The following is a 12,096-nucleotide window of genomic DNA, read 5'->3' as shown; positions in this document are numbered from 1 at the left end:
GAAATTTGGTATTCTCGGCACACTCAATCTCGGAATTATTGAATTCTCTAATGATTTCTGAAATGCAATGTCCCATGCGTCTGCTCCAACTACCATTACGCGTAAAAAGTCTATTAATACTCGTCATGCGGTCATAATAACGCCGGAAACCTTTTCACATGAATCATCTGGGCTCCGCCAGTGCACTGCCCTTTTGCACCTTGTGTACGCGATACCACCGCACCTGTGTCTGTGCATATCGCTGCCCCATGGCATTTGTCACCTGAGTGTACTGTCTGACGTTGAGTATGGCCCTCTATAATCCGATGATTCCATAGTCACATGACAGCCATGAGGTCCCAACCAACACATGCTGGTAGACATTTCTCTTTACATGGAGCATAACACGCTCTTCTCGCAACATTCGAATGCGATTTCTAAATGAGAAACCCATTATGTACTCTACACCCGTATTCAAAGTGAAGATAACTGTACTCCTACCTACTTTCTGCGGTAGCGCTTAAGTGACAATTATTCACGCAGTACATTTCATGGCAGTGCGAAGTCTGTTGTGTAATATAACATTTATGAACTGTTATGGCACTGACCTTGAGCGTGAAAAATGACTACACCTGTATTAAAGTATTTTTGAACATACTACTGTTTGGACCAAAGATCATATGCGACTACGATGTAGCTTTGATACGCGTTGCATGCGCTATGCGTTTACTCCTTGTTCATTGTGTCTCATTAACTTTGGTTTTGTTACCCCACAGCGACAGCGACAGCAGCGCCTCAAGCGGCCAGCAGGTGACACCTCTGAGTTCGATTTCGGATGAGTCCAAGTATTGTAGTTTATATTGATTTGTAACATAGTTTTCACAATAAGGATCGTATGAAGTGCCATAAAAATTGACAATAATTGAAAAATGACAGCACATTTGTCATTCTTCAGTTTTCTAAGGATCCTGGGAGGTATGGAATGGTACATTAAAAAACGTTTATTTACGATTCTCTTGTAACGTACGGTTATTTACTGAAAAATGTCGTTTCCCTTTAATAACAAAAAAAATTCCTAGTTAACACCAGGAGACCTGACTTTTTGCGGAATGACGTCGTATATCTCCCCAATAATGCGAAGCTTTGTTCGCTACATTTTCACCAAACACTGAATGTCGGACGTAAGAAACCTGTATGGGATGGAATACCTACATTATACCTGTAGCTGAAGAGAAAACGGTATAGATGTCATAATAAAACGTTAAAAGCAATAAAACTGTTCCCCATCGCCGTTACTGGAAACTAGGGTTGCTGATAAAATGTCGATAATTTTTTTCGCAATTTTCGGTAAATATTTGAAGTTGTTCTTTTGAAATTGTAATAGAACATTATTTTACTTTCAGTGTGTTAATGTGTCTTAAACTTTTTGAACTTTCATCGCATCCACTCTTTCTCTTTGACTGTGTGAAGCTAGTGTAGGCGGCGATTGCACTGGGGGTAGCGGTGTGAATGGAATAACAAGATACCGGATATTAAGATATAGCACACCAGTGGCGTTAAAAGATATGCAGCTAGTGTGCTATTTCTTCATAACGACATTCTCCAAAAACAGCTGCTGAAAATGATGACAAAAATCTAAATGACAAGATTGGTCTTTGAGGTGGGCGGAGGGAAAATGCTGACGTAATCGGCGCTCGGCGCTACCAACAGAAACTGCAACGTTTAACTTCACCACGCAATTTCGACACTACAGTCGCTAGGTCTCTGACATTAGCAGAAATGAAGAAACAGGTAAGTCGATATGAAGCGTTCCGGATAAATCCGACAATGACGAAACCGAACGACGAACCCATCGGACACCTTTTATTGTGCCACTTACATGAAGTTACCATTGTTAGCAAAGTGGTTATCGCCAAGCGTTAATATGCAGTTATTGATCTGAAGGGGACTGGCACGCTGCTAACTTGTTGATGTAGAGAATATCTAATAATCAATCAATACCTGAATATACAACTCTATATGTACAATGTGCAGCAGATATTTTTGTAGGCCGATACGTCGATGTCTTCTCCGCTAATTTATCGATATTCGATATATTTTTAGATTCATCGACGTTCGATAATGATATTCCTTTAAATGTCGATATAACGGATTCCCAGTATTTTAAAAAATATCACCAATCCTACCGGAAACACGCAGTGACGTTACAGTAAACAAGTACAGTTGTAAAAAAGGAGTACGCATCGCAGAGACAGGTGTGCATGCAGCAACAAGTGGTTCAACGTGTTGTGAAATATCATGACAAAAGCTCCCCGTAAGCCGACTGATGCACCCTCACTCTCAGATGCAATAATATTGTGGTCAACTATACGTTATTCATCATAAGAATAAACCTGACGTAAACAAACACAAACACGATGATAAATCAGCAGCCGTAGCACACTTACACAGATGTTGTTACGCTCTTACTTATGTCTCATATATCTTATTACTACATTATAGTAAGTGAAACTTTAAGATAATCTATGTATTAAGAGCCATCAATGTTTTTCTTAATCATGCTTTAGCTATGAAGTTTTTCTTTCAAAAATCGTGCACAGTCGCAGTCTCTGTACTGTTGCTCTCACTGTCGTGCTGTTAATACGCAGTGTGAAAATGGTTGACGCTGCGCCGCGCGGGATTAGCCGAGCGGTCTTAGGCGCTGCAGTCATGGACTGTGCGGCTGGTCCCGGCGGAAGTTCGAGTCCTCACTGGGCATGGGTGTGTGTGTTTGTCCTCAGGATAATTTAGGTTAAGTAGTGTGTAAGCTTCGGGACTGATGACCTTAGCAGTTAAGTCCCATAAGATTTCACACACATTTGAACATTTGGTTGCTCCGTAGTGAAACGTGCGCGTGGAACTCCGCTAAAAAGTAACAGTAAGACGTTATTCTTGATGTTTTTCAAAAGTTCACAGGAAAAAATCTCTGTTTTGAAGTTTTCCAAGAAACTGTATTTACTACAGGTTACGCATTGCTTGTAAAACGGATGGATAGCTGAATCGGGAGCTTTGTAGAATGGTAATCTGTTTCAGTCCATCGCTTTGATATTTTTTCCTTTGATTAAATATTGCAAGCAAAATTCCATATTTAATCGCAAATATAAATTATTAATTATCGATATATCATAAAATATTGTTGATAAAGGATGTTTAAATTAGAAAAAGATGAAAAATTAAATTTTAGGACAAAATTGAAAAATCAGATACTTTTTATTTGGACTATGTCCATTTTTTTAGACCAGAGATGTGGTCTGACAGGAGCCAGAGTGATATGCATCATAGAAAACAGAAAAACAACCATTTTCACAGCATCGATTACGTCATTGGAATGCTGCATGTTTGACCAACAGAACTGTTCTGGAGCCAAGTTAGCGGGCTTTGTCACAAGAAATAAAAAGACATTTGAGCTGTCAGACGTACTGGAACTAATGCAGGAAGCTCTGTCACACGTCACTGTCGAACGCAGGCGGCTACACAACGGCACGTCAAAAAAGGGAGAAAACGGGGCGCAAGGATTATACTGTTGTTCGACTTGTTATCAACGTATCAGATGACGGTTCCAGTACATAAACGTATTTCTCGGGTTCGGATATGGAAGTAGTTCAGAGGTTACCAGAAGACTGACTGTAATTAATACTTTCTGTGGCTTCAGTATTGAACTATGCGGTGAAGTCTCTGCGAAAAGCTTTTGTGTCACACGTAGCTCGCTCAGAAAAATGACCATGTGTTAAAGTTGGGAATTTTCATCACTCTTCCTATTATCATATTGTTATGCAGGAACGACATCATATTAAGCTTTCCATATGGTCCCCTAAGAAGCGTGCGGTATCACTGGAGTTTGGTGAATATTATTTCATTCTCTTTAATTACTGAACGTCATTCGAGGCTGTATTGTTGCTCTGCGCGTCCCTCTTTGCGACTTAACTGCAGCTACTCACATCACTGCAGGATCGTTGGACCAGATGGCTGCTCAGTGCTGTCAAAGTTAAATGCGTCGGTAAATTTGTTGTACCGTATTATCGCTCAGTCGACGTGAGCCTAACGCACAGCATAAAAGTATCCTTATTATCGTAAACGACTTCACTCGAGAGAGCATGGCTTCCGCTCCACGTGAAACGAAATCCAATGAGATTCCAGCACTCGTGGAAGAATGCATGGTGTAATGTTTACATCAGGTTTAATTTTACGACGTACAAAGCACAATAAATTTATGGAGATACGTGGTGTTCAAAAAGTCTCTCCGCAGTGCCGTATGATTGTTAGCCACGCGTGCCGTATGCCGCAGTGGATATACCGAAATGAGACTCACCTCAGTAAAATAGAAGTTATTAATTTATTGAATGTTCATTTTTACTTACAAATTTTCATATTAAATGTTGAAAGTGTCCCCCTTGTTATTGAATACAAAATTCAATTCGTCTAATCATGTTTCCAAATACAAGCTGTAACATTTCTTCTGTAACAGAAGGAGTGAAAGTGTATATTGCAGTTTTCAATTCATCGATGGATTTTGGACGGTTTTAATAGACAGTTGCTTTCGCTGCACCCCAGAAGAAAAATTCAGGTGGTGTTAAGTCAGGCGATCGTGGAGGCCAAAGTCCCTGTGAAATTATGCGGTCACCAAAAACATCAGCAAGCAGTGACATTGAAACGCGAGCTGTATGTGCCGTTGCACCATCTTGTTGAAAATAATCGTTCAGTGTTTCACTTAACACAAGTTCTCCTATGAATGGGTACAGAATATCACTGCAGTATCGTTCTGCGTTTACTGTTTCGTTGAAAAATATGGGACCCACAATCCGACGTCTAGAAATTGCAATCCAAACTCCTATTTTCACAGAATGAAGTGGTTCCTCATGAATACACAACGGATTTGCGGTACTCCACACACGACAATTTTGCCAGTTCATGTACCCGGATAAATGAAACCACGCCTCATCAGTGAAAAACGTTTCATTAAGAATATCCCTTGCACTTTGTCGAACGAAATTCTTGAACCATGCAGTCTCTTGCCATGATCAGTATTTTTCAGTTCTTGCACGACTGTCACTTTGTATGGGAAAAGTTCTAATTTTACCGTACAGCTGTGTGGGCCGTTCCGACACTAACATCGATATCCTGGGCGAGTTTTCTTACTGACTTGTTCGGACTCATGGACATTTTATCGGAAATATCGAGTAGTTTATCCTCAGACAAAACGCTAGGACAACCACTTCTCGGTGCATGTGTCACTGAACTCGTACGTCGAAATTTTTTAATCAAATCTCGCACAGTATCGCGATGTGGGAGTGCTGTGTCGGGGAAAACTGAATTAAATGTTTAACGAACTGAAACTGTGTACCTACGGCCAGCTTTGAACACTTCTTGGACTAAAACACACGTTCTTCAATGGTTATCATTTTAACAGTGACAAAAAAGAAACAAAGGAACTAAAACTTAAACGTTCACATCAACGCGTAACGACACACACCAACGATACTACTGGCGCTGGCTGAGATGAATGAAACAGTGGAATGTTGGGAGAGTCCACTTGAAGGGAAGTAACCCAGGCCGGCGAACAATCATGCGGCACGCGCGGCTAACAATGATACGGCACTGCGGAGAGAGTTTTTGAACACCCCGTAATATGCTTGCACAGTTACTTCTTTGTGTTGCAGTTGTAATGACCAGAATCGTACAAGTGTTGGAGTAGGTATTGCTGGCAGCGTACCTTACGGAAGACGTCGAGTGCGCCAGGACAGGAGAGGGCAGCGAACACGGCGACGGCGCCGCGGCGGGTGTCCAGCAGCCTGCCCAGGTCTACGCGCAGATCCCAGGGCTCGTGGACGGAGGCGCGCAGTCCGAGCCGCCCCCAGGCGCGCATCGCCGACAGACCACCTGACACAAAATGGTTCCCTCACTTACATGGATGCGTGGTGTCTCTTCTTTCGGACTTGTTCGAAAGTACAGACACCTCGCATTCATATAATTGATATACCTAGCTGGGCAATGGATCGACTTTCTTCCGTGCGGATGCGCCAATACGTTCGGCCTCCTGTAGGAATCAGCCTGCCGGCGTGGCCGAGCGGTTCTAAGCGCTACAGTCTGGAACCGTGCGATCGCACGGTCGCAGGTTCGAATCCTGCCTCGGGCATGGATGTGTGCGATGTCCTTAGCTTAGTTAGGTTTAAGTAGTTCTAAGTCTAGGGGACTGATGACCTCAGAAGTTAAGTCCCATAGTGCTCAGAGCCATTTAAACCATTTTTTCCTGTGGGAATCTCAGAGTAGTGAACGTGAGTAAAATGGACAGGAACTACGGATAGGTGGGGCTCAGGGGGAGTGTGGGTCGGCCGTGAGGCACAGTTGCGAAAACGACGTGTCCCGGACGGCGCAGTGGTTACCGCACCCTCCTAGTAAGCTGGAGATCCCGGATTCGAATCCCGGTCCGGTACACATTTTCACTCGTCGCCACTGATTCCGCGTAATGTCCTGTTATTTCTGACAGTAGTGATCCCTTCAATTTACATATAAAGATTCCCCAACTGCCACGGATAAAAAGTAATTACCTTACCACTGGCCGGCCGATGTGGCCGAGCGGTTCTAGGCGCTTCAGTCTGGAACCGCGTGACCGCTACGGTCGCAGGTTGGAATCCTGCCTCGGGCACGGATGTGTGTGATGTCCTTAGATTAGTTAGGTTTAAGTAGTTCTATGTTCTAGAGCCGGCCGGTGTGGCCGTGCGGTTAAAGGCGCTTCAGTCTGGAACCGCGTGACCGCTACGGTCGCAGGTTCGAATCCTGCCTCGGGCATGGATGTGTGTGATGTCCTTAGGTTAGTTAGGTTTAATTAGTTCTAAGTCTAGGCGACTGATGACCTCAGAAGTTAAGTCGCATAGTGCTCAGAGCCATTTGAACCATTTCTATGTTCTAGGGGACTGATGACCACAGATGTTAAGTCCCATAGTGCTCAGAGCCATTTGAACCATTTTGAACCCTACCACTGAATTACCGCATCATGACAGAATTATACACAGTGGAACAATTTAGTCAACGTCACTGTCGAATTGAATTATGAGCGTTTCCGAGAAGTAGCTCTCATTATGGCATACTCCTAAAAGTGGTGCCAGCCGCGCGTACATCACGTCAAGTTATTTGCTCTGTCAAAGTACACTAGCGAGCAACAGTCTCTCTTAGCTGTGTGGTGGCCTCGCCGCCGGCTGCGAGTCTCTCTATGCGACACCATTTGGCCATTTGCGTTTCAGTGATGATGAAATGATAATGACGACATCACAACACCCAGTGCCCGAGTGGAGAAAATCTCCGACCCTCTCGGGAGTGGAATCGGGCCTCCTTCCGTTAGTAAGCTGGGACGCCGACTCTGCGGCTACAGAGGCGGGCATGTGTATAACAGTGAAGTACATACAGAACAAGAGGAAAATGGTAATAAAAAGGTGAACAGTCGTTGTAAATGATTGTTAAGAAATCCTATGTATATTAGAAACGAGTATTTCCTGTGGCAGATGCATTAGGTTCATTATGTATTTCTCATGTTTATACTTTCGTTTAGACCACAGTATGGTCTCTAAGTGGAAGCTACAGTGCAATGCAAGAAAAACGCCATGGGTTCTAAAACGCATACCTAAACAGCTCTTTGCTTTCCATTTTCTGGGAGGAGGTAGTACGGATCAAAACGAGGAAAAAAAAGTCGTCTAAGAAGCATTGGCTTTAGAACCAATACCTTACAAGCTGTGAGCTCTCGTTCAGTTGTAGAGACGGGTTTCACGGTAGCGAAGATGAACAAGTGCTCATAGCTCTTAAGATATGCATTTTAGAGTCCATGTTTACTAGACTGTTTTGCTTCGAATGATCGTTCCTATTATAATTCCTGAGTATTAACCATTCCTCCTGGGACATCCTGTATATGGCGGAACCAGAGTAACAGGTCCACAACGGGTCTGCTTCACAGACGAGCTCCTTCCATCCACGTATGGATTTATTGAGGTTATTGACTACCAGCTGACGATTTGCTTGTATAGCGTAACGTGTAGAGCGCTGGTTTTCGAGACAGGGAGATGAGTCACAGCTAGATCGAATCCGCGCGGCGGATTAACGATTGTTGGTTTGGTTCACTGCCAACCCTATGTGTGTTTTTAGGTGATTATCCACACTCGTTTAGGAAAATGCTGTGCTCAACCACAATCTCTGCCTCATACAATCCCTACTGATGTTATAAATGCGAAAGTGCGTCTGACTGCTACCTTTTCGCTGTTAAAGCGCTAAACCGATCTTGAAGAAATTTGCTATCGAGATAACGTGAACGCTGAGGAAGAACATAGGGTACATTATAAAGTTTGTATTACAAGATAGTTATTGATTTTAAGAATATTACCCGAATTAGGGAAAACAATGCTTATTCAGACTTAAATGTGTTTAATCCACATTTCCAGATTATAATATAAAATAATATTATAAATGCGAAAGTAACTCTGCTACATTTTCGCGACTAAACCACTGAACCTATTTTTTTGTTTCGTAATGTACAAGTTGTAGAATACATAGCTAATTCAATATCACGATCCATAGACACGCACTCTCACGTCCTGCACACACCGCTATGCAGACGACACTGCGTGGCGCGTCGTTGTGCATTGTTGTTGTGGCAGTTGGGTCGAGGCGGACGCTCATCACTATCTGTGGTTACCGTAAAGGCAGACACGTGACGGCAGCTGGCGTTGCTGCGCGCATAATAGCTCACTCACTCACTATAACAAAACTACTGTTACGCGAGCGCAGCTATGGCTAACATCTAGCAGGATATACAAACATTTATAATACGTTAACACGCAGGACAAAGTTTACTCGTGAGAGTTGGCTGTTCTATTGCGACTCACAACAGTTAATTTGATATTTTTACAATTCCATCCTTTTCGTGCGCTAGGTACAGCACGTTTACTGCAAAGATGCAATTTTGTATCTAATATCGCTTAGCTGGTTATCCTTGGGGTAGACTGTGGAGTATCCAACGTATCATCTTCGAGTTCCGATGAGCGAATCAATCAGGTCACTGGCCGCCTCGCTTGGAATGCTGGAGCATAAGTTTAAAGTATAAGTCTTGTGTTCTGTCCTGTTGAGAAACGTCGTGTTTCTCGTCCAAGGAAGAGAGTTTCTGGTCGCTCGATAGTGAGGTTTGACACACAGGTTGGCTACGTGCAGGAAGTGAACGCTTTAAATACGATTTTGTTAACCATTCACAATATGCGTGTGATTCATGCCTAACTACCTTCTTGATTCGCGAAGTTTCTGTAACTTTCCTGTGTTGGACACGCGTCTCAGATGTGGATGTCGGATCTTTGTGTCTTTGTGAGACCAGTATGTTTCGAGACTCAGTACAAAATCTGTTTGCTAGCAATTCATTTAAATGGTAATACAGTTAGTTTAGTCACTCTCCTTATCAGTGAACCTTGCTAAATACTTTGTGATTTTGAAACGTCCCCTTTGAAGAATTGTATACGAGACTGTGCTTAAACTGACACACAATATTTTTAGTGCAACGCAATCTGACTTTCAAAGATCCCTACAAAAGAATGGCCCTGACTAACATTAACCTATACCTTTCACAAATCACTTACCTCACAAAAATCTTCGTTACTCGAACTACTGCAATACAGCGAGCGCCACTACTGCCAGCTAAATAAAAGATTCAAACTACGGAAGGCACTAACTACTGATAGGCATAGTTAGCAAATGAAAGATTTTTGTAGAGAACAAACAATATATTTACATTAATAGTCATAATATATATAGCAGTTCATGACATCCAGTCTAACAAATTTCAAAACTCCGCCATCTCTCTCCCCACATCCACCACTGCTGGCGGCTCACCTCCAACTGCGCAACGCTAGGCGCTGTTAACATCCAGCTGCCCAACGCTACAATGGCGAGTATTACAACAATGCCAACCAGCCACAGACTGCACACAGCACAGCCAGTGATTTTCATACAGAGCGCTACGTAACGTTGCCAATAAGAAAACATAAACAGCCTACTTACAATTTATATCGATCATACTTCGTTTGAATTTCTTTCATTTGGAACCCTATGTGCCACGTGTTTTCTGGGTATCAGTATTACAGGTGCCATTGTGATTTACTCTCTTTTCTGAAGTCCCTTACGTGAATTTACATGCAAAATTTCTTCCAATCATTTTCTTTCCACACATTTTCCTGTTTAAACGAATTAGGCTGACTTGCACTCAGCAGTTGAAATACGATAGTCTGATGCGGGACATACGGTTTGCTTTCTGCAATTGGTATAACGTTATCATTTTTTTTTTTAGTTTTACTTCCACATCTACTAACGCATATGGTAGAGACATAGTGCCTTGTTCTACAGAAAATGTGTTTATTCGATGCCTTGTATTTGTATATCATTTGCATTGCAAATAGCTACAAGGCACATTCCTTAAACACTTTTAAGCTTGGTAAGATATTTTGTACGATTGTTCATGTTCACTTAAATTCGGTTTTACTTTTGCTGTTCTCATTGTAAATCTTTGCGCTAAAAAAGTAACTTTCTACAAACTCTTTGCAGTCGGATTGCGTTACTGATTCGATTCGTGAGTCAAAACGGCGTATATAAGAGAATGTTTTTAAAAAAAAATTAGGATATTACGGATTTACTTTCAGAGATAATCCATTTTTCTAACGTAGCAGGAGCCTTACATGCGATTCGGAAACATCTGACGCACACTACATCCCTCGCTTAGGTCAACTGATGACTGTGGCGGCAGAAGGGCACCTGGACACAAAAGGTAAAATAATATAAATTTGTCGAATTTGGAAAACAACGGGTGTAAGGTGTCAGGCACATCCAACACCTTCCATGGTTCAAAAATGGCTCTGAGCACTATGGGACTCAACATCTTAGGTCATAAGTCCCCTAGAACTTAGAACTACTTAAACCTAACTAACCTAAGGACATCACACACACCCATGCCCGAGGCAGGATTCGAACCTGCGACCGTAGCAGTCCCGCGGTTCCGAACTGCAGCGCCAGAACCGCTAGACCACCGCGGCCGGCAACACCTTCCATGAAAACCCTGACATGATAGCACATGCGACGCTGAAATCATTAAGTATTTGATTATATCATCGCTAGTCTCACTGAACCCTTCTGAACTCTACATGTCATGTGTGGTCTGGCGTCTCCTTACCAGCAACAGGTCCCAGGTTCAAACCAGTCAATTCCTTAAAAAACACGCTCAGAGCGTCGTTGCGCGAAAGTGGTAGGGAGACACGTCTTAGAACAAACAGACACCACGCAGAATGTTAGACGGGTTCTGTACGACTGGATAAACGATATCAATTAGAGTTTTCTCACTCTCCTATCTCCAGGATTGAAGCGTGTGAGGCGGCAGCCAGCCTCGTGTTTCATTCTCCTTTTTATTCAACACAATCTATCAATAAGATAGGTCTAACTAAATTCCGATGTATAAGCGAAAGAACGGTATTATCCGTGGGAGATGGTGTTGATTGCAATTAATCTCCTTTAACTTTTCTTAATTCTAAAGTGCATGCTGAATCCATTCTGGCATTTAGCGGGGAGTGAACAAAGGCCCTTGCCGCTGGCTTGACCTCCCTTCAGTAGAGGAGGCGGGTGACTGGACGCGCATTTGGTGGTAGCGCCGGCCGCCTATGTCCAGTGTGCGGCGGTCTGCTGCATCATTCACCGCGGCAGAGGCGGCGTACGTCTTTGACAAAATTAGCCACGCCCGAGAAAGAATGCATTTGCGTGCTGCGTTCAGCGAACTCGCTCTGTCCTCGCCAGTTGGCGAATATGAATATACAGGTTTCTCCGTACGACAGACTACCCACGCAAATGGCGTGTACCGTGCGATAAGATCGCAATATTGGGCAGTAGCCACAAGCGCCTCCATAGGCGGGTATTTTGGCTGCTGCTGGCAGGCCGCTGACGCTGGAGCGTAAATAATGATAGGAAAAAGTTACAGAAAATTTTTGGTGGGATGCCATTTGATAGGTCGGCACTCGGAATCTTTGGGAACGGCGTGTGCCATAGGGACCAACTCGCAAGTTGCTGGAAAGA

The 12,096-nt window shown here is 43.1% G+C and overlaps 1 protein-coding gene across 1 annotated transcript in view; it reads right to left on the bottom strand.

Moving 5' to 3' along the window:
* Positions 1-12,096, bottom strand: part of LOC126154602 (uncharacterized) — a 74,440-nt gene that overhangs the window by 49,291 nt on the left and 13,053 nt on the right. The window contains exon 2 of the mRNA XM_049916161.1: positions 5,729-5,895. Coding sequence (XP_049772118.1) covers positions 5,729-5,895 — 167 coding nt within the window. The remainder of the gene's footprint in view (positions 1-5,728; positions 5,896-12,096) is intronic.

Source organism: Schistocerca cancellata, chromosome 2, assembly GCF_023864275.1.
Source record: "Schistocerca cancellata isolate TAMUIC-IGC-003103 chromosome 2, iqSchCanc2.1, whole genome shotgun sequence".
Lineage (NCBI taxonomy): Eukaryota > Metazoa > Arthropoda > Insecta > Orthoptera > Acrididae > Schistocerca > Schistocerca cancellata.
Note: the sequence above shows the minus strand (reverse complement) of the source record. Positions and strands in the feature narration are given on the sequence as shown.